At 39.3% G+C, this 24,283-nt stretch overlaps 1 protein-coding gene across 2 annotated transcripts in view; it reads right to left on the bottom strand.

Moving 5' to 3' along the window:
• SLC35F1 (solute carrier family 35 member F1) overlaps positions 1-24,283 on the bottom strand; it is a 570,025-nt gene that overhangs the window by 105,613 nt on the left and 440,129 nt on the right. For both annotated transcript variants that reach the window (XM_072643146.1, XM_072643145.1), the window contains exon 3: positions 18,142-18,269. In XM_072643146.1, the coding sequence (XP_072499247.1) occupies positions 18,142-18,269 (128 nt within the window). The remainder of the gene's footprint in view (positions 1-18,141; positions 18,270-24,283) is intronic.

The following is a 24,283-nucleotide window of genomic DNA, read 5'->3' as shown; positions in this document are numbered from 1 at the left end:
AGAATCACTGGAAGGTATCTAGCACGCTGAATGGATACTCTACAGATTTATGAAAAAAATTAAAAATTCCATAGAATAAGAAGACAAAGAAGGGGGCTCTGATCTGTTTAAATAAAGACTTTACCCACACTGAGGACCTTAAGAATTGTTCTCAGCATCAAAGTAAAAAGAACCTCTTCCTGATATGTGTTTGTAAAATTTTCAAATATTTTTCCTTATGATGAGTTTTCTTACAAAGAAGATACCTGTACTTGCCCCTACATCCAGCTCTGGAGGTCCAAAGGTACATTATTTTATTTTTTAATTATAAGATTTTAATATTTAAAAATCAAATAACTGGGAATAGAAGTACTTTTACATATCTGAAATGGTCATTTCTGGGAAAATTTTTTTTTTATTAATTTTTAACATTTATTTTCACAAAATTTTGGGTTACAAATTTTCTCCCCTTTTCTCCCCTCCCCCCCCCAAACCCGAGCTTTCCAATTGCCCCTGTGACCTATCTGCTCTCTCCTCTATCCTCCCTCCCTGCCCTTGTCTCCGTCTTCTCTTTTGTCCTGTAGGACCAGATAGCTTTCTTGACCCCTTAACCTGTATTTCTTGTTACCCAGTGGTAAGAACATTACATTTGGTTCTAACACTTTGAGTTCTAACCTCCTTAGCTCCCTCCCTCTTCACCCCTTCCCCTTGAAAGACAGGCAATTCAATATAGGCCATATCTGTTTAGTTTTGCAAATGATTTCCATACTAGTTGTGTTGTATAGGACTAATTATATTTCCCTCCATCCTATCCTGTCCCCCTTTACTTCTATTTTCTTATGGTCCTTTCCCTCCCCATGAGTGTCGACCTTGTATTGCATTCTCCTCCCCATGCCCTCCCCTCCATCCTCCCCCCCACCCTGCTTGTGCCCCTGTCCCCCACTCTCCTGTATTATGAGATAGGTTTTCCTATGAAAATGAGTGTGCATTATATTCTTTCCTTTAGTGGAATGTGATGAGAGTAGACCTCATGTTTTTCTCTTGCCTCCCCTCTTTATCCCACCACTAATAAGTCTTTTGCTTGCCTCTTTTATGAGAGATAATTTGCCCCATATAACTTCTCCCTTTCTCCTCCCAATATTTCTCTCTCACTGCTTGATTTCATTTTTTTTTTAATATATGATCCCATCCTCTTCAATTCACTCTGTGCACTCTGTCTCTATGTATGTGTGCATGTGTGCATGTGTGTGTGTGTGTACTCCCACCCAGTGCCCAGATACTGAAATGTTTCAAGAGTTATAAATATTGTCTTTCCATGTAGGGATGCAAACAGTTCAACTTTAGTAAGTCCCTTATGATTTCTCTTTGCTGTTCGCCTTTTCATGGTTCTCTTCATTCTTGTGTTAGAAAGTCAAATTTTCTTTCCAGCTCTGGTCTTTTCATCAGGAAAATTTGAAAGTCTTCTATTTCATTGAAAGACCATTTTTTCTCCTGAAGTATTATACTCAGTTTTGCTGGGTAGGTGATTCTTGGCTTCAGTCCTAGTTCCTTTGACTTCTGGAATATCCTATTCCATTCCCTTCTATCCCTCAATGTAGAGGGTGCCAGATCTTGTGCTATCCTGATTGTATTTCCACAATACTTGAATTGTTTCTTTCTAGCTGCTTGCAATATTTTCTCTTTCACCTGGGAATTCTGGAATTTGGCCACAATGTTCCTAGGAGTTTCTCTTTTTGGATCTCTTTCATGCGGTGTTCTGCGGATTCCTTGAATATTTATTTTGCCTTCTGGTTCTAGAATCTCAGGGCAGTTTTCCTTGATAATTTCATGGAAGATGATGTCTAGGCTCTTCTTTTGATCATGGTTTTCAGGTAGTCCCAGAATTTTTACATTGTCTCTCCTGATTCTATTTTCCAGGTCAGTTGTTTTTCCAATAAGATATTTCACATTATCTTCCATTTTTCGAATCTGCGCGGTATGTTCTGAGATATCTGTCTTTCTCGAAAAGTCCTTAGCGTCCATCTGTGCCATTCCAGTTTTGAAAGATCTATTTTCTTCAGTGAGCTTTTGAATCTCCTTTTCCATTTGGTTAATTCTGCTTTTGAAAGCATTCTTCTCCTCATTGGCCCCTTGTACCTCCCTTGCCAGCTGAGTTAGGCTAGTTCTCAAGGTGCCAATTTCTTCAAGATTTTTTTGGTTCTCCTTTAGCAGGGAGCTGATCTGCTTTTCATGCTTCTCCCTCATCCCTCTCATTTCCCTTCCCAGTCTTTCCTCCACCTCTCTAACTTGATTTTCAAAATTCCTCTTGAGCTCTTCCATGGCCCGAGCCCATTGGGTGGGCTGGGACACAGAATCCTCGATTTCTGTGTCTTTGCCTGATGGCAAGCATTGTTCCTCCCCATCAGAAAGGAAGGGAGGAAGTGTTTTTTCTCTGATAAAGTACCCTTCAATAGTTTTATTTCTTTTCCCTTTTCTTGGCATTTTCTCCAACCAGTGGCCTGACCTCTGAATGTTCTCCTCACACCCACCTCGCCTCCTGGTCCTCCCAGCCAGCGTTTGGGGACTGAGATTCAAATGCTGCTTCCCGCCTTAGGATTTTTGGCGGGGGCAGGGCTGCTATTCAGTGTGAGAATTAAGCTCAGGTGGTCAGGGGCAGGGCCGCCTCTCAGGCATAGTTTCCTCTGGGGGTTTATGCACAGACCTTCCACAATGGATCCAGGCTCCTGCCCGTTTGGGGAGCCCCCGTCCGCAGCCGCCTCTCAGCCCCCACCTCCCGGGGGGGGCCCGAGTCTTGGGGGCACCCCACTCCCCTCTCAACTGGCCAAAGAGACTCTCTCACCCACCCCCGTCAGTCACCTGTTGGTGGGGGGGCCCGTGCCGCTGCTGAAGATCCCACCTCCGGAGCCCTCTCAGATCTGTGCCTCTCGGAGCTGTGGCCACCGCCGCCGCCGCCGCAGGTCTGGGCTGGGCTCCGCGTCTGCAGCGCGACGGACCTTTTGCGAGAGGTTTGCAGGTCCCTCTGTGGGTGGGGGGACCCGCGTGGCCGCTGGAGATCCCGTCCCCGTAGCCCTCTCGGATCTCCTCCCCTCAGTGTCTCGGCCGAGGCAGGGCCGCACTCTGCTCCCCGTCCTGGCGCCCAGTCCGGTGCGAAGGACCCCCCGCGAGAGGTCCGCAGGTCTCTCCGGAGCAGGAATCTCCCTCACTCCAATACTCCGTGGTCTCTGGGTGCAGAATTCGCCCTGGCTTGGTCCCCTCTAGCCGTTCTGTGGTTTGTGTGTTCGGAGCTATGTGTATGTGCGTCTTTCTACTTCACCATCTTGGCCCAAACTCCATGGGAAAATTTTAACATTCATTTGACATATTTATTAAATATAAGACTAATGGAAATGAAAAGATGAATAAGACTTAAGTCTTTCTCTGAAGGAGCTTATAATCTAGAAGGGAAGATAGATATAGTGTATGTAAAGAGCTAAAATAAAAAACTGAATATAAGTACATTATCCAGGTATGCACATATTATGTTCTGAGGAAGGACAGATCAGGGAGGTCATGAAATACTTCAGAGACAAACTGGCAATTTTCTGGGTAAACTCTTATTTGGCCAAATCTAGCATTGCCCTGCTCCTTCCCTCAAGGATAGTCTCTCTAGCAGTGGCCTCATGGGGTTCCAGGGTCTTCACTAATAGTGACCAGTGCTTAAAGGTCTCCATCCCTCCCCCCAATACAGAAAGGAAATCTCCTGGTGTTCTCTCCTCCAATGGTTTTATGTCCCCAAACTCATGTCTTTCCTTTCTTTATATTGTTAGCACACATATCACAGTGCATTCATTGCACACAGTAGGAATCTATTAAAATTTAATGGCATAATTAGTAATAAATGGCACAAATAGTCATAAGCTTGCAGAAGGTAAAACAAAAGGGGGTTAAGGACAGGGAAGAGGGAGAAAATGCTAAAAGGCAGCAGTGGGGAAAGGAGGAATTCCTGTGGCCATGTAGCTGGGGTGGATACTAGGTAATGGAAACAAGGCAGGAGGATCTAAATTGAGGACTTATTAGATATCCAAGTAAGTGTTATTTCCTTGAAACTAATCATTTCAGGCTCCTTTATTGCAATGATGCGATCATATCAGAATATCATCTCTTCAAGAGTAGGCATTTTAAAATGTAATTTATAGAGGCACAATTGGTGTAGTAGACAGAGAGTTAGCCTCAAGAAGATTCAGATCTCCTGGAAAAGTCATTTAATCTCTCAATGCCCTAGGCTCTCTAAGATAATAAATTGTAGAGCAGGTAGTCATCTGCTCTGGCAGACAGAGTTTACTCAGTTACAGTTCCCCATAGCAATGAAAGGGCAGTTAGATGATGCAGTGGGTAGAGTACTGGACTTGGAGTCAGGGAGACCTGAGTTCAAATCTAACTTAGGACACTTAACTGTGTGTGACCTTGGGGAAGTCACTTAAACTTACTGGAGAAGGAAATGGCAAACCACTCCAGCATCTTGGCCAACAAAAATCTCAAGTGGGATCACAAAAAGTTGGACATGATGGAAATGACAGAACAAAATAGCATGACATTACAAAATTGATGTCATTTTTAGCGTATGATTTAGAGAACTGTAATATTTTTGTATAATGATCCGAAATTAAGACTTCTAGTTCAATACTACATGTGGAAGAAAGTGAAAGGAAGAAAGTAAGCAAGCAAGAAAAAAAAGTCACATTTTAAATTCACCACAACAGATTTTAGACTTTCTCCTTTGCACTAAATGATCTGGAACCCTTTCAGGACCAGACAATAACTAAATGGAAAAAAAATCTGATAACCTTCCAATGCATCTTATTTCTAGGACTTTGCATAGTAATGCACAGCATTGGGGAATGGTTGCAGTTGACAATTAAAAACAGTCCATGATAGTTGTATGCATATAGAGTTAAAAAAATTTTTTTTTTCTAACTTGCTAGTGGGCCATGTATCCACATTTGAAAAGCAAGGTGCTTTTCATTGATTAGAATTAAAACCTTAAAAAATCAACCTGAGTACTCTTGCATTCTAATAAAATTAATTTTTCAGACTAAATAGTTATATAGTATTTTTTTCAATAAAGATTAGTTTATTTTTTCATCTTATTTAACTGGCTAGCCATTAGAAAAAATTACCAACATTTTCTATTTTATCTATATTTCCCTTTTATTTTCTTAGGGAAATTTATAGTTGCTAGTGGTAATTGACGAAATCATAGAAAGGAGAAGCTTTTTAGAAGACTCATCCTATTAGCCTAACTCTGATGATATCTGAGGATTCACTATGGTAGGTAGGGTTGAGCCAGTAGGCGGTGCTGCAGAGCTGCCTGGGAGGTGTAGATGGGGTGATCTGTTGGAACAACTCTAGGCAGAAGGCAAATTGAGAGAACAGAGCCAGTCAGTGATGTGAATCCAAGTTGGGGCAGTAATCAAAATGAACAGAGCACAGAACAAAGCAGGATTGAGGTTGGCAGTATCAGACCAAGGGGCTGGTAGGAAGGGTGGATGCTGCCAGATGGCTGGATACAATAGTTAGGTAGGTATCAGATGAATAAGTTCTCCCAGCAATGCTTTACTTTCATGTGAAACTATTTGAGGAGAATGTCAAAGACCAATTGCCACCCCCCTTTTTAAAGCATCCTGATCCAGTCAGGGTTTATGCTCTCCCCCTAAAATCATTTTGTATCTGTTTTTTGTGTATATGTCCATTGACAGAATAAAAGCTCACTGAGGGTAGAGATGGTTTCATTTTTGTCTTGTACTCCCAGTTCCTAACACAATGCCTGGCATATAGTAAAGGCTTAATAAGTGTTTATTGATTGATTCCCTCTCATTGTGTAGGTGTAGCATTCTAAGATAAGGGCTGCTTTGCTTTACACAAATTCAAATAAAAACTTAACTCACCAAACAAATACATTCAACAGATAAATTATTTCCATCATGAAAAATGTTCTTTAATTTTTAAATGATTCATCATGAACTTTCTTTAAAGAATACCCTTACTAATGCAATTAAAATATGAATTCAACTGTAAACATTTGAATTTCACATAATTTTTTTAGGAACACATCCATTTTTGAAAACATAGCACACCTATTCAAATAAGCCAAATTTATTGCTGTCGCAAGTCAGATAACATTTTAGAGCTTTAAAAGAGCTCTAACTACTGGAGTGGGGGATGTGAAGATATATAACTAAATAGTTTATTACCATATTTATTGCACAAGATTATCATATTGCAAAATTCCTACCCCTTTCCTCTTTCCCTTGATATTTTCTTTTAAAATAGACCAGGTGGGAGGAATTATGTGAACATCTGGTAATAATTTTCATTAATCTTGATGTGATTGTCATCCCTACTTATGAAAGAACAGTAACTCAACCAAAGTTACATAAAAATCAATCAACGGCCAAAGTCACTGGAATCTGGACCTCCTGATGCTTTCTTCTCTTTTAATTCTGATCAAGTATTCTCTCTCTGCATCCAGCTTTGAAATAGGCTGATATTTTTAAAGTTTCTATTTCAAGTAGGAAAACAATAGTATGTAGGGAGAGGGAATAATATAAGGGAATATTTTTTCTTAATTTTCATCTCAAAATAGGCTAAGAGGAACTCTCTGCATTAACAGGGTATAAAATATGCAAGGACAGGCAGTGTGTGTGGGCGCTTGGTTTGCTTCCACATGGACTACCTGATTCAATGTCAATAAGAGCTGAAACTTACCAGAATACACATTAGTCCAACTATTACGGTCTGTTTCCTGAAGTCCATAAACCACAATCACTGTGGTTATTTTTGTTATATGAAAGGCTCAAGAAAAGGAGCCTCAGACAAATCAAGAATTTGAAACCAGTTTACCATTTCCTTTTGGTCAATAACCTAAACATAGAATCCTCCATTGTGATGGAGCTATAATGAAAAGAAGCAGTGATATATCTACTTAACTCAGAAGGATTAGAATTTTAAGGGACTGTTTAGGCATTGTTTAGGGATTTTTAGATTTATCTGGAGTCCATGAACTTGGATGAAAAAAAATTACAGCTTTATTTTCACCAATCTTTAGTTAATTTTGTAATCCTATAGATTTTATTTCATGCATTTTAAAAACATTACTTTGAGGTTAGTCTGTCAGTTGATAAGCATTTATTAAGCACCTACTATATACCAGGTACTGTGCTAAATACTGAGGTTCATAGGCTTCACTAGACTGCCAAAGGGATCCATGACTCAAAAAAAATTAAAAAAGGAAACAAGCATTTATTAAGTGCTTACTATATATCAGTCACTACTAAATGCTTATAAATCTTATGTCATTTATTACATCATCCTTGGCAGGTAGTAGCTATTATTATCCCCATTTTACAGTTAAGGAAACCGAGGAAGACAGAGGTTAAGTGACTTGTCCAGGGTCACACAGCCATTAAGTTTCTGAGGTCAGATTTGGACTCAGATCTTCCTGAATCCAGGCTCAGTGCTCTATGTCCCTGCACTACCTCACTCCCTTAATCAACACTTTATCTATTCCAGCAATATCCCTCGTTTTACATATGTTGGAACTGGGTTTCTGAGAAGTGAAGTGACTTTGCCCATGATTACAGAGAGTGTAAAGCCAGAATTTCAACCCAGATTCTCTGACTTGGAATTCAATTCTATTCTCACTATACTATACTGTGATTCCAAGTCTCAGGGAAAAGAAGATATAGGTGACCCAAGAAGGTTGTGTCATATAACAGAGAGACCACTGGTTTAGGGAGTCAGAGGTCTTGGGTTCAAATCCTGGCTCTCTCTTTTCAACTTTGGGATCTTAAGCAAATCACTTAACCTATGGACACCAGATTCCTCATTTGTGAAACTGATGATGGGTTGGATTGGGGAAAGGGATCAGAAGACCTGTAAGATCTCATCTAGCTACAAATTCTAAGGGATAGCGTGTTTCACTGAGATGCCTCGTCCAACACCCAGTCTTTGGGAATGAACACAAAGTACAGTTAGAATCAACTCCATGCATCCTAACCTTGCCAGCATGGCTGTTATGAGTCCATTGAGAGACAAGTGCCACACACAACTCAAGTGCTATTACCTGACAGCCCCTGGGGGGTACCAATCCAAGCCCATGGATTTCAGAAGGGGTAGGGTGCCTCCCTAATGAGGGATTTCTGACAGATTTCATTTTGGGAAAGAGGTGATGATGGACATTATAATGGGACACAACGAAGCCCGAAGGCAGGTTTACATTTGCTTCTTTGATGGTGTGTCTAGGTGTTGCATGAGGTCAGGGGGGCTGACAGAAAGCCTTACAATGCAAGTGAAGTGTAACATATGGCATTTTGAGCTGAGCTACTACATATTTATGACAGTTTCACATTCAAGGGAACAGGAAAGTCCAGATCTAAGGAAACTAGAGGAGAATCCAAATAGAGTTTTACCTCTGGGGGGTATGAATGTTGCTTACTTCTGAAAGCTTTGCCTTTAAATGTACTTGAGATATACCCCCAGAATAGTCATTAAACTTCCACGGACCTACACCAGGGATGTGTAAAAACAGCAAGGATAAAGAAGAGGATATAGTCTTAAAAGCTTACCTCATAATCTTAAACTCAAGCCTAAGGGAGCTATTTCCAATGTACACAGAAATACTCTCGAGCTCATATATAGAGAATGAAATTCAAGCCCGCTGCAAATATAAAGGCCATTTAATTATTCTCTCAGAAGTGATTCAATCAAGCAAGCATTTACTAAACACCTACTAAGTGCCACACACTGAACTAAGCATACAGAGAATGCAAAGAGAAAACTAAAATAGTTTCTCTCCTCCAGAAAATTATATGCTTCTGGGGGAAAGCAGAATATACAGAGATAAGTCCATACAAAAATATACACAGAATAAATACAAAATAATTTTGAGGGCTAACAACCAGGGGCAGCTGGTTGGCACAGAGAAAAAGTGCTAGATTTAGTGTCAAGAAGACCTGAGTTCAAATTTGGCCTCACACAATAATTAGCTGTGTGACCCTGGGCAAGTCACTTAACCTTGTTTGCCTCAGTTGCTTCATCTGTAAAATAAGCTAGAGAAGAAAAGGCAAATCACTCCAGTATCTTTCCCGAGAAAACCCACATTTACAGTGTTGGTATGACATGGTCCATGGGGTCACAGAGTCAGAGACGACTGAACAACAACATATCTTTATAACACTGATATAATAATAGTAAGAGGTAGCATTTATGTGGTGCTTTAAGGTTTGCAAAGCACTTTATAATTATTACTTCACTTCATCCTCATAATAACTCTGGGATAGGTGCTATTATTAACCTCATTGTATAAATAAGGCAGTGTGTTCAACTGAGGCACACAGGAGTTGTCATTTGTCCAACGTCATAGCCAGTAAGTGTTTGAGGTTGGATTAGAACTCAAATATTCTTGATTTTAGGTCTAGTGTAGGTATGATACATTTTTCCCCTGCTGATGAGAAAATAAATGAAAATGAGAGCTGTAAAAAGAAATGGAAAATGTTATTTTCTTCCTTTCCCTTCAGACACTGATGAGAGCTAACACAAGGCAGTGTTCTTATGGAATTTTGGTCAGGATGGTGAGGGGACTACAGGTCATACTGTTGCAAAGACTAGTTAAAAGAATGGGTGAAGCTTGGGTTGGACAAGCTGAAACACAGTGGTGACTCCAGGTATTTGAAGAGCCATCATGCAAGAGAGGTATTAGCTTTACTCTACATGGCTCTGGACTAGGGATATGGGATGAAAGCTGAAGAGACATAGGGTTGGGCTTAACATAGATAATGAAAAGCTTTCCTATGATGTGAGCTATCTGAAAGTGGACTGGGCTGCATTCCAAGGCAGAAGGTTCTCCTTCACTGAAGATCCTCAAGAACATGCTTTATCATCACTTTTCAGGGAGTGGGGAGAGGGGATTTCTTTTTGGATACAGAATGTACTTGATGATTTATGAACTCTCTACCAATGTGAGAGTTCTGTGAATGGGGAACTAGGTGGCACGGTGAAAATCCAAGAAAACCTCAGGTCATGACGAGTTGAATATGACAGAAACAAGTGAACAGCAATTCTGTGAGTGGCATATCTCACAAATAAGCAGACCCAGAAAATCACAATAATTTCCTACACATGGCATAGACCTAAAAGCTAAAGAATGCCTAAAAAAATGGAAACTTGTTTATAAGGAGAGTACTTTGGATTTGTCATTCAGACATTTTTCAGTCACGTCTGACTCTTCATGTTCCCATTTGGGATCTTTTTTTGTATGGCAAAGATAGTAGCAGTTTGCCATTTCTTTTTCCAGCTCATTTTACAGATGAGGAAAGTGAGGCACTTAACTGAGGGTTAAGTGACTTGCCTAGAGTCACACAGCTAGTCAGTGTCTGAGGACAGATTTGAACTCAGGTCTTCCTGACTCCAGGACCGTACCTCCTCGCTGCTTATTGTATTTGAGAACATATGCATTTTTTCCTTTCACAAAATCCACCTCTGAGATTAATGATACCTCTGTGATCTAGGATAAGTCACTTATTCTCTCTGGGTCTCAGTTTCCTACTAGGTAAAAAGAGGTTGGACTAGAATTAGTGACCCCATATGGGATTGAAAAAAATTTGGCAACAGTGAAAGGTTTCTGAACTTGCAATGACCAGAAATTAATTAAAAATAAAATGTGTAATGAATCTGAGGTGTTTTTGGCAGCACTTGCCCATTTTGTGTTACATGATTTCACTGCAACTTTGATTCTGAACACAAAGCATGAACTTGGCACCAGCCATGCCCTGAGGCCACGCAGCACCAACAAACTCTGTCTAAACACAAAAAGGGATCTGGAGTGGAAAAAGTTTATGAAACCTTGAACTAAGTGACCTCTGAGGTTCTCTCTAGATTTATGAACTTGTAATCACACACCATTAATTAAGCATTAGAGGACCTGGGTTTAAATTCCATCCATGATGATAACTATACCTGTGTGTACTCTGACAAACCACTTAACTTCCCTGGGCCTCAGTTTCTTCCTTTGTAAAAAAGAAGGTTGGACTAGATGACCTTTGTTGTTCCCTCTATCTCTAGATTATTGCATCTGTGATCTAGATCATTTCAGCATATTTGCTCTTCTGTTCTACATAGCTGAGGAAAGAGGGGCAATATCTTGGGGGGAAAGGGAAGATGGTACAAAGTTAGTTTTCTACTAAAATGGTCTCTTTCCCAGAGTTATAAAAATACATGCAGACTTTCCAATTCAGCCAAATGTCACTGTTAATCTGTTTCACAGTCCCAGTTACAATGTGCTCATTCTCCATGAGTCAAGAGAAACATATGCACTGGGTGTCTTTAGACTAAAATCCTCCTAAATCCAGCATAGTGGTGTGATCCTAAGAAGCTTCTCAGACAGGAATTACCCTCTTGCTTTTCACTTTCTCATAAAGAAAACAGCTTGGCTTCTTCATGCCAATGTCTCTCTTTCATCATCTTTTTTCTGAATACATTTTCCTTCCTTGTCTGCTAGCAACTGTCTTCAGCTGTTGTCTATGATGGGCAAAGCACCAGAAATGACATTTTTCAAGTGCCATGTATAGGTTCGTTGTCTCTATCACAGATCGTAGGAGTGGTGAATACACTGAAAAGGCAAGAAGAATAACAGGAAAAGAGGCCCATCTGGTTTTCCTTACTCCAAATCTATCCAGGTGTTACAGACCTAGGGTCAATTCTAGGTGCTCCTGCTAAGAGAGGTGGTTAAATTAGTCAGTCAATAAGCATTTATTAAGAGCCTACTATGTGCCAGCCACTCTATTACGCACTAGGGATACAAATATGAAGAAGAGATTCCCTGCCCTCAAGAACAGTATAATCTAATAAGGAAAGGTCACACATAAAAGGAAGCTGAAAAGCAGTGGCGACAGGATAGGGAGGAGGGCACCCAGCTTGGGGCAGGCAGTAGTTCAGTCTAGGTAGTACTTAGTAGGAAATGAAGAGATAGCTGGGTTGGGAGACCTTCTTAAATGGAAACTAAGTTTTGTACTATCAAAAGAGTAGGAATCCAGGGCTGGGAACATAGTAAATCCCTGGGAAATACCTTTTGAATTGGTTTGAATGCAAGGAAACAGGTTGAGACCTTCTTAGTTCCCTTAGCTTACAAACAGTAATCAGAACACAAGTGACTTGACAGCAATACATTCAGGATTCCCAGACCAAATCATTCCTATTTCCACCACTGATAATCATGTAATAGGTTTCATTATCATGAGTGGGAAAGGGTTTCTAGGAAAATTAGCAACTTATTCTCTACTTTTCTCTTTTTCTCCTTGTTCAGTCAATTCTGATTAAGGCCAGTTAGGATTTCAATGAGACTCTCTGTATTTTCAGAATTGCTGCAGAATGACTTAAATGGATTCCCCGAATACATCATGTTAAAATAGCCTGTCGAACAATTTATCTGAAATAGGTGGCAGAGAGGATTAGGTGATAGTGGAATTCAACACTGAAGGGATCAAGGGTAGACTTGAGGAGTGGATGGGCTGCAGCTACTAGAAATAATCATTGTGTATAAAATGGTTTGAAGATGAAAAAAATTCAGAAGCTACTAATTGAATCTATCTTTACAATCTTTAATTTAAGAAGAATATGTCAGTTTGATATTTCCCTTTATCCCCATGTATTATACATTTTTAATGATGGAGGGGAGAGGGAGCTCCTCATTTCTCATTCTTCACTACCATCTGTCCATGTTTGGGAACAGTACTCCTCTGTATCATGTTGCATCATAAAACAGACCCTTTTCTATTCTTCTCCTCCCTACTGTGAATATGCACATATTTTCAATTTCTTGGGGCCCTGTATATAAATTGAAGTTAATTAAAAATATATGTTCCTTCACCCTAAATCATCCAACAATAGTGAGTAAATACCTACCGTGGACAGCGCATTATTCTAGGCACTATGGATCAATATAGTTCTTGGTCTTAAGAGGTTTACAGTCTAGTAGAAAGAATGAGACAAATGCCTAAAGAAGTTTAACACTGTGCAAATTATGCCATGATAATAAAAATTGCCAGAGTAGCTTGAGAGATTTGAGGAGAGAGGAATTATTTCCAGTTGAAGTGATCAGAAAAAACCTCAGGGAGACACTAACACCTGAGCTGGGCCTTGAAGAAGGATAAGATTTTAATAGAGGCAGTTGGATGATTAAGTATATGGAAAGCTGCCCTCAGAGGAAAGAAGTTTTGAGTTTAAAACCATCCTCAAACCTCTAACTAGCTATATGACCCTGTGCAAATCACTTAACCTCTATCTGCCTCAGTTTCCTCATTTGTAAAATGGGGATAATAACAATATCAATCCCCCAGGGCTGTTGAGGAAATGAGATAATACTTGTAAAGTGTTTTATAAACCTTAAAGTGCTATATAAATGCTAGCTATTGCTATTATTGTGGGGCAATATGGGAGCATATAGAATTGTATAGAAATAGGAGAGAGTAGAATGAGGTGAAGGAAAACTGAACAGCCTAACTCGCTGTAGTTAAGAAGAACCACAGTCTAGTGGGGAAAAAAAATCAGGAGACTTGGCTTAGAATCCTGCCTCTGACACTTATTAGCTGTTTGAACAAGAAAAGATAATTTCATTTCTCTGATCCTGGTGATCTTTATCTGTAAAATGGAGGAGGGATAATAATGTTTGTAGTGTCTATTTCACAAGGTTGTTGTAAGCATTGAATGAGAAAATGTGTGAAACAAGTTCGGCAGAATTGATCTCGTTTTTTAAATACTGGCAAGTGTAACATAAATGCCAATAATTATTATGATTGTTCATATTATATGTTGTGGTTCAGTTGTATCTGACCCTTCATGACCCATTTGGATTTTTCTTGGCAGAGACACTGGAGTGGTTTGTCATTTTCTTCTCCAGCTCACTTTACAGATGATGAAACTGAAGCAAATAGTGTTAAGTGACTTGCCCAAGGTTACATTGCTAGTGCCTGAAGTCAGATTTGAACTCAGGAAGGTAAGTCTTCCTGACTCCAGGTCTAGGACTCTACCCACCGTGTCATAATCATAATTGCCCCATATTATTATATACTATGCTGTTGTTCATGATGAGGATGATGAGATGAGGATAAATTGTAACAACCCAGCTAAAGAGTTTGTCTTTTGTCTTACAGAGATAATTCTATATTAGACAATGAGAAACCACAAAGTATTACTGAGCAGTGAAGTGATATGGTCAGATCTATGCACTAAAATGGCCACTCTGGGGATGGTATCAAGAATGAATTCAATTATGGCTGTCCAGGAAAGAGGTGAGAGAGTGTGGACTAGGGGCAGTGGGAGTGGAGAGGAGGGAGTACATTCGTCCTTCATTGCCAAAGAAGACCATGTCATCAGAGAAATGATGACATGACTTGCACTTGACTTTGTTTTGAGTGAGGGAGGGCTGCGTAGATCACCAGCCTCACCTCTCTTCCAGAGCCACCTGAATCCAGTGACCAGATATTCATCAGGATGACTGGAGATGACCCAGGATGAGGCAATTGGGGTTAAATGACTTGCCCAAGGTCACACAGCTAGTAAGTGTCAAATGTCTGAGGTGAGATTTGAACTCAGGTCCTCCTGACTCCTGCACTGGTGCTCTATCCACTGCACCACCTAGCTGCTCCAGAGAGAAGGGAGTAAATGAAAGAAATATAGAGATAGGATCAGTAGGATTTGACAACTGAAACATACATTTTTTCAAACATGCTGGATGTTTAATGTACATCTTAAATAAAATTTATTTCTTCCTGATTTCTTACTTTAAAGAAAAGTGATATCTCTAGACACTTTGTTATTATAGAAGATATGAGTCCTTAATCATTCTATCCCTTAAGGAACTTAGGAAATTTCCTGTGATATTTCTCTTGAGGGTTTTAGTCAGAATGATCTATCAAATCAAGAGAAACAGTGTGTTGCGCAGCATCTTATTGTGACACATTAAGTATGGGAGTATTTATTTTATTTATATTTAATACCCTTTGATGCATAATGATGAGTTAGCAATACGTAGTTGTTCTTTCCACCACCTCTCATTCATTTCTCAACTACCTGTGATACCTTGTCTGACCACTATTCAATTGAATAACCACTTCAAGATTACTAATGATTATTACTAAATCCAATGGTTGGTTTTCAGCACTCATCCTTCATGATCTCTCTGCAGCATTTGACACTGGTGATCACCCACTGCTGATCTTTTCTCCTCTCCCAGCTTTCATGACACTGCACACTCACGGTGCTCTTCCTATCTGATTGCTCTCAGTCTCTTTGTAGGTTTCATCATCTGTGTCCCTTCCCTTAAGAGTGAATATGTTCCAAGACTCACTCCCAGGTCCTTGTCTCTCTTGCTCAACTCATAAGCTTCCATGAGCTTAATTGTCACCTCTATGTGGATGATTTGCAAATCCACAAAATCAGCCTTCACTCTCCAGAGTTTTATGTCCACATCATCAGATGCCTGCTAGACATCTTTGACCTGGACAGTTTGACAGTGTCAAACTGAAATTATTTGTCTTTGCCTTATAAACACATCCCTTCACCCAATTTTACTGCTTCTGTGAAAAATAGCATCATCCTTTGCATCATTGCACCCAGATTTGCAATCTTTAAGTCATCTTTGACCTGTTACTATCTCTTACCCTCACCCCAATATAAATTCATTAACAAATATTGATTCCATCACCAAAGCTTCTCTTCCATCATTATGTGATAGATGCCCTGTGGTATCAAGGTGGTAAGCATTCACAGATGGATATACTCGTACTTTCTTCTCAAGGATCTTCTAAATTAATAGAGGGGAAAGATGGGCATATAAACAACTGTGGAAGAGAGAGATGGCAACCAAAGAATCTAGCATGGTCTGGTGGTAGGTATGATAAGATTTTGGGGCAGTCTTCAGTGGAGATCTAAGTATCAAATCTTAGTGAAATTCTACCTTTGGGTCTATTTTCTCTCTGTAGCCTTAGAATGACTGAAGTCATCATTCTATTACTTCATGAGTAATAAAGTGTGAAATGGACTAGATATTGAAAGTGAAATAAACCAGCTCAGTTTAGCTACTCAGGATACAGTCAGAAAAGTAAACATGTAGCATAAATAATGAAAAATTCAAGTAGCCTTGATAACTGTATGGGAATACTAGTGATGATAATAACAACTGATATTGATATAGCACTGTGAAGTTTGCCAAATGCTTTATATTCATGATCTCCACTGAGCCTCATAGTAAACCTGTGAGGAAGTCATAAAAGGTAAAAGACATCTTTTTGGCAGCAGAGTTTAGGAATATTCTAAATAAGTACTTCTTGAGAAAATTAATAGATTCCTGAAAACTTTATTTTACACTTACATCTCTGTTTAACTTTGACACCATGGAACACCATGCCCTACCATAAGGTACCTACTACACCAGTGGCTACCTTCCCAGCCTCACCCCTTCCCCTTTTAGCTTTCTTTTGAGAGTTGTCTTTCCCCACTCATCTGTATGCTCCTTGATGGCAGGGATGGTTTCTCTTATTATTTGTATCCCCAGTGTTCAGCACAGTGTCTGATATATAAGCATTTAATATTTTTTTAATTGAATTGAAAGAGCATGATCTGAATAACATCTTTAGGGTAGGATTTACCAGTCTGTGTTCAGTGGTGATCTTGGTGTTCAGTGTAATAAGGATATGAGTACTTCAAGTTTCTATGACTTCATTAGCATGAGAAACTCTCAGTATGGAGGTAGATCTCAACCCTTCTGTAACTTAGGTAAGAGGGAGCTTCCTAGGCAGAAAAAAGTTTAGTCATATTATTGGGATCATGCAGTTAGTGCCACAAGCAAGATTTGAAGTCAGGCCTTCATATTGTATACTGAAGGCAGACACTGAAAAAAATGAAAAGTAGTCGTATTATCTTCTGAAGGATGAATGTAAAACCACATATATATCTAAAATACCATGTACAGTAAATTTTTCAAATCAGAAATAGGTTGAATTTAGTTATTTTTGCTTCCAAATTTTTCCAACCTCACTTTATCCATGGGATATATCATTTCTCTCCTCTTCTGCTCCCCTGCCCCATGTTTGGAAAAATATTTCTAGATTTGATCAATATATTTCATTCCCAAGAGTGTTTTTGGTCAAGTTGTTTGAGAAATGCAGTTTTAGGAATGACTAAGCAATTTTGGTATTTATACAAGGCCCATTTAAAAATTGCTATTGGAGAGAATTATAAAAGTAGTTCTCATTTTAAACACTAATAGTTTTTTTAAAATGCCAATTGATAATCCTTTAAGTAGCAAAAAGAAAAAAAATTAAGCGGTATCATGCAAGGTAACAATTTAGTTGTCTTCTTGGAAATGGAAATAAAATATTAGTGAATGCAAGGGAAAATGAATGTCTGATTAGAGCTGAACTACGAAAAAATATGAACAGAAATGCCAGAGTCCTACCTATTGAAGTGGGTATAATGCTGGACTTAGAATCAGGAAAACACAGGTTCAAGTCCTGCCTCTGACACTTACTATTTGTTTGACCATAATCAAGTTACTTAATTTTCCTGAGTCTCAGTTTTCTCATCTGCAAATGGGGATAATAATAACACCTACCTCACAAGTTTGCTGTGGGGCTCAAATGATAAAACGTATATAAAGCATTTCACAAACCACAATACACTACACAGAAGTGAGAGATTATTATTATTATCAATAGACAATTATATAATTAATCAAAAAATAATATAATCAAAAGATAATTAATAACACTAACAATAATAATAACATTATAATTAAATAATACTTTTTCATTTTAAAATGGAGTTTAGATATAAATGGTCCTAAGGAAAGTAATTATCCTATTATTCTTTTAGATTTAGTGTTCTGTGGATTACAGCAATGTGGAAAATATTTATCATGACTGTTATTCCATTCTCACTACACAGAGATATTATATCATCTTGATGCATATTACATATTTTAATATACCTATCATTGTATCCTTATAAAATCTTTTGAAATTGGTCAGTGTGGAAATTCAGATTACCATGGCTGAGGAGCCAGCATTCAACACAAGGAAATAACCCCAGAAAATAGGAGTCGTGAAAGAAAGCAAGAAGTCTCTCACTTACCTGTACACTGGTCAGTGTCGTATACTGGTAAGCTTTGACTACCAGGTAATTTGCTTCTAGATCTATGATGCCTAGGATCATATATTTCCACCATCTTCGCCTCAAAATCGCCAGCAAGTTTTCTTCTCCTGGATGAAAAAGAATTAAGTAGAAATGAATTTGGGTTTGGGACCTATAACATATCACACATTTGGCAAGGATTCTAATATTTTGCAGTGTTACATTTTCTGATCACACCAAATGCCTAATGGAGAAAATGAATCTTAACTTAGTCCACAATCTTTCTTATAAATATCAGTTCTTTAAATTAGTTTTTAGGTCTGAGAAGGATGAGGCAGGTTATTAGTTCACCATGGAAAACATTTTCTCAGAAATGAATAGAAAAAATTACATTATTTTGCAATGGAATAAGAAGACTTATTAGAAAAGACACATAAACCATACTGGACACAAAAATACAGTGAGGTCCATCATTACTGTAGCAAGAATTGCAGAAATGAAAGATATTTGAGAGTCAAGTTCTCCTCTCTCACTTTTTTTTCTTTTTGGGTGGAGCATCAGCCAAGCTAAATGGAGTTTCTGGGAAGCTGGGGCCACTTCTTTTTTTTCAAATATTTATTTATTTATTTTAAGTTTACAACATTCATTTCCACAAAATTTTAAGTTCCAAATTTTCTCCCCATCTCTCCCTTCCCCCCACCCTAAAATGCCTTGCATTCTGATTGCCCCTTCCACCAATGTGCCCTCCCTTCTAACACCCCTTCCTTCCCTTATCCCCATCTTCTCTCTTGTCCTGTAGGGCAAGATAAATTTCTATAACTCATTTCCTGTATTTTTTTATTTCCCAGTTTAATGCAAAAACAATTCTCAACATTTACTCCTAAAACTTTGCGTTGCAATTTCTCTTCCTTCCTCCCTACCCACCTATCCCCACTGAGAAGGCAAGCAATTCAATATAGGCTATATATGTGTAGTTTTGCTAACAGTCATGTTGTGTAAGATTAACTATATTTCCTTCCATCCTATCCTGCACCCCATTTCTTCTGTTCTCTCTCTTTTGACCTTGTCCTTTCCCAAGACTGTTTACTTCTAATTGCTCCCTCCTCCCATTTACCCTCCCTTCCATCATCTCCCCCCACCCCACTTATCCCCTTCTCCCCTACTTTCCTGTAGTGTAAGATAGATTTTCATACCAAATTGAGTGTCTATGTTATTCCTTCCTTGAGCCAAATGTAATGAGAGTAAGCTTCACTTTTTTTCTCTCACCTCCACCCTTTTCCCCTCTATTGGAAAAGCTTTTTCTTGACTCTTCTATGAGAGATAATTTGCTCCATTCAATTTCTCCTCCCAATATATTCCTCCCTCACCCCTTAATTTTATTTTTTTAGATATGATTCCTTCCTATTCAACACACCCTGTGTTGTGTGTGTGTGTGTGTGTGTGTGTGTGTGTGTCTTTCCATGTAGGAATGTAAAGTTTCAACTTTAGTAAGCCCCTTGTGATTTCTCTTTCTTGTTTACCTTTTTATGCTTCTCTTGATTCTTGTGTTTGAAAGTCAAACTTTCTTTTCAGCTCTGCTCTTTTCATCAAGAATGCTTGAAAATCCTCTATTTCAATGAATGACCATTTTTCCCCCTGAAGTATTATACTCAGTTTTGCTGGGTAGGTGATTCTTGGTTTTAATCCTAGTTCCTTTGACTTCTGGAATATCATATTCCAAGTCCTTTGATCCCTTAATGTACAAACTGCTAGATCTTGTGTTATCTTGATTGTATTTCCACAATACTCGAATTGTTTCTTCCTAACTGCTTGCAATATTTTCTCCTTGACCTGGGAACTCTGGAATTTGGCTACAATATTCCTACAAGTTTTTCTTTTTAGATCTTTCAGGAGGTGATTGGGGGATTCTTTAAATATTTATTTTGCCCTCTGGTTCTAGAATATCAGGGCAGTTTTCCTTGATAATTGCATGAAAGATGGTGTCTAGGCTCTTTTTTGATCATGGCTTTCAGGTAGTCCCATAATTTTTAAATTTTCTCTCCTGGATCTAATTTCCAGGTCAGTTGTTTTTCTAATGAGATATTTCATATTATCTTCCATTTTGCATTCTTTTGGTTGTTTTGTAATTTCTTGGTTTCTCATAAAGTCATTAGCTTCCATCTGTTCCATTCTAATTTTTAAAGAACTATTTTCTTCAGTGAGCTTTTGAACCTCCTTTTCCATTTGGCTAATTCTGCTTTTTAAAGCATTCTTCTCCTTATTGACTTTTTGGACTTCTTTTGCCAATTGAGTTAGCCTATTTTTGAAGGTGTTATTTCCTTCAACATTTTTTGGGTCTCTTTTAGCAAACTGTTGACTCACTTTTCATGATTTTTTTTTTGCATAGCTTTTATTTGTCTTCCCAATTTTTCCTCTACCTCTCTTACTTGATTTTCAAAATCCTTTTTGAGCTCTTCCATGGCCTGGAACCATCGCATATTTATTTTGGAAGTTTTGGATGCAGAAGCCTTGACTTTTTTGTCTTTCCCTGGTGGTAAACATTGTTCTTCCTCATCTGAAAGGATGGGAGAGAATGCCTGTTCACCAAAAAAGTAACCTTCTATAGTCTTATTTTTCCCCCCTTTTTGAGCATTTTCCCAGCTAGTTACTTGACTTTTGGGTCCTTTGTCAAGAGTAGGGTATACTCTGGGGACCTGTAAGTTCTCAGTTCCTCCAAGGTGGCACAATCAAGGGAAAGGAGTTTACTTCTCAGGGGCCTCCAGCTCCACCAAGCCCCAGGACCAGGCTCAGGGCTGAGATTCAGATCAGCTGCTCAGTTTCTCCAGGGGCTTTAGGTAGGGGCAGAGCCACCACTCAGGTCTGAGGTTCAGATCAGTTGCTCAATTCCTCCAGGGGCTTTAAGCTAAGCACTCCAACAATGGACCCTGGCTGCTGCCACAGCCACCACAGCTGCTGCCATCACCTGGGGCCAGGGTTAGGGAAGGACTCTGCTGCCTTCTACCCCTGGTTGAAAAAGCCCTCTCATTGACCTTTGGTGCCTGTGGGTTAAGGGATCTGTGAACTGCTGCCCTCAGGGATGCTGTCCCCGGGGGATCCTGCCCCTGAAGCCTGCTCCAGCCCTGCTCCTGCCAGTGCTATGTGGCCAAGGCTGGGCTGGGCTCTGCTCTGAGTTCAGTGGGACAGACCTTTCCCATCAGCCTTCCAGGTCACCCTGGGCTGGAAATTTCCTCCATTCTCTTGTCCTGTGGCTTCTGCTGCTCTAGAATTTGTTGAGAGTCTTTCTTTACAGGCATTTTATGGGCTGTGGGGGAAGAGGTAGATATGTGTGTCTTTCTACTTCACCATCTTGGCTCCACCCCTCCCCTTTCACTTCTGTCTTAGGGTCTTTCTACTATACTAAACTGCCTCATTTAGGTTTGAAACTCCCTTTCTGAAAATGGTATGCTAAAGTGATCCTTATGGTCCCAGCTACTTCTTTGGAATCAGTACAACTCCTGAGAGATGGAGAGAGAAGGTAAAGTCTCAGGCATGTCCTAGCCTATACCAAGTAGACCTCAACAACATAGCCACAGCAGATACTTTAGGGAAAGCATGGTGTAGTGGAATGAACACTAGACCTGGGGTGATAAGACCTGGGTTCAAGTCTTGGCCTTGCCATTTATTAGCTACGTGAGTCTAGGTAAGACAAGGTTTTCTGAGCCTTTGTTTGCTCATCTTTAAAATGAAAAGAATAACAGCTGACATTTTATATAGTGTTTTAATTTTTATAAAATTATATATGTGTGTGTATAGTTTCCTTTGATCCTCACAATAACCCCATGAGAAAAGTTCTATAGATATTTTTATTTCTGTCTTACAGATGATGAAATCCAGACTTAGAGGTTGTGACTTGTCCACAGTCACCCAACTAATAAATATCAAAGACCAGAGACCAGGTCTGTAACTTAAAAATCTGAACTCATTTTCTTCCCCCCAAACCCTCCCATTTTCCTATCTTTCCTATTACTGTGGAAGGTATCACGTTTGCAACCTAGGTATCATTGGCAAGTTTTCTTCCTCCCCTCCCCTCCTCATCATCCTCTTTCATCTCCTTTCTTTCTCTCTGTCTCTCTCCTATCTAATCTTTTGCCATGGGTCTTTTGATTTTACTTTTATAATGTCTCTTGTCTATTCCCCTTTTCTCTGATACTGTCCCCACTCTGGTACTCACCTTTATCACCTCATACCTGGACTATTACATAGCCTACTTGGCTGGCCTTCCTGTCACTAGTCTTTTCCCACTCCAGTCCAGCTTCCACTTTGTTGTCAGACTGATCTTTCTAAAGTCACATGCCTCCTACCCTCCCAGTTCAATCAACTCCAGTGTCTCCCTGTTATTTCCAAGATCAAACATAAAATATTGTTTGACTCAAAGTCTTCCACATCTTGGTCCCCTTCCTGACTTTCTAATCTGATTCCTTATGCCCCACAACTCATTTTGTGTTTTGGTGACACTGGCCTTTTTGTTGTTGCTTATACTAGACATATTATCTCCTGACTATAGGCACTCTCTCTCTCTTTATTTCTGTCTCCTGGCTTTCATGGCTACCTTCAAATCTCAATTAAAGGCCCACTTTCTACAAGAAGTCTTTCCTGATCCCCCTTAATGTTAATGCCTTCCCTTTGCTGATAATCTCCAATTTGTTCAGGATACATCTTCCTTTTACAGTTGTTTGTATGATGTTTCTCCAGTTGGACTGTGAGCTCCTTGGGAGCAGAGGTCTCTTTTGCCTTTCTCTGTATCTCCAGTCTGTAGTAGTGTCTGCCCATAGTAGGTGCTTAAAAAACGCCTGCTGACTGACAGGCTGACTTTCCACACCATACTGCCTCTCCAATAATTCTTGCCCTGCTTATATCAGAAGACTGTTATGAGGATCAGGTGAGGTAATCTTTGTAAAGTCATTAGACTCACAAGCATCAGCGATAGAAGGGTCCTTGGAGATAATTTAGTTCAGAGATTCTTAACTTTAGCCCACAGACCCCAAAGGAATCCATGGATATATGTTAGTTCCTATGAAGTTGCATGAAAAAATTACCTATTTGTAATCCTATGTATTTTATTTTTACTTAAAAGCAAATAAAACCATTCTGAGGAAGTCTTATAGAATACCAAGGAGGTCTATGACACAAAAATGGTTAAGAAGCTCCAATCTAGTACAACTCCCTCATGTAATAGGTGAGAAAATTGAGGCCAATAAGGTAAAATGACTTGATAAAAGTCACATAGCTAGTAAGTGGGTTAATTGTAACTTGAACTTATGATTCTTAGGAAAGTTCTCATCCTCTTTTTTCTTCTCGTCCTCATTAGAACATTCATTAGGATCTGCTTACATAGTAGACTCTCCCAACCATAAACACCTTCCTTTGAAGAGGACCTCAGAGGTTCTCTCTCTTGATCTTATTTTACAGATGAAGAAACTGAGGGCTAGGAAAGTTAGGTGACTTGCTTAAGGTCATGCCAGTATAATGCATCAGGTTATAAAGAAACTAAGCATTACAGGTAGGATTTGAACCCAGGGCCTTTCCTACTAACTGGGGTCAAAACTCAATCACTGTGATTACCACATGGACATGTAGTAGCTTCAAGTCAAGATAGAATCTTGACTTGAACACACCTCCAGTAATGTAGGAAAATGCAGTTTGGTGGTGTTAAGGCAGTCAGTGACTGATGAGGGAGAGCTTTTGAATTGAGGGAAGTTTGAAAGGCCAGGCATCCACATCTGCCAAATATCTCTTCTAAATTGATAGTCTTGTTTAGAATAGAGTTACAGTAAAACAAGTAAATCCAATATCTTTTTTGGCAAGGGTGAGTCTAAACACAGTGACTGAATAGTCAACAGTTTTGTGACATGGTAGTCACTTTCACATCTCCTTCTTCTTCCGTCCTCACTACACACACACACACACACACACACACACACACACTCCCCCCCAAATGATGTCTAAATGGTTTTTTAATATTTGTATTTTAAAAGTTTTGAATTCCAAATTTTATCCCTCTCTCTCCCTCCCTTCTTCCCTGAGATGGTAAATAATCAGATACATATTATATAATGTGCAATCACATAAAACATTTCATATTAGTTCTTTTGTAAGAGAAGAC

The sequence above is a fragment of the Notamacropus eugenii genome, chromosome 2, assembly GCF_028372415.1.
Source record: "Notamacropus eugenii isolate mMacEug1 chromosome 2, mMacEug1.pri_v2, whole genome shotgun sequence".
NCBI classification, from domain to species: Eukaryota; Metazoa; Chordata; class Mammalia; order Diprotodontia; family Macropodidae; genus Notamacropus; species Notamacropus eugenii.
This window is presented reverse-complemented; position numbering and strand designations above follow the sequence as displayed.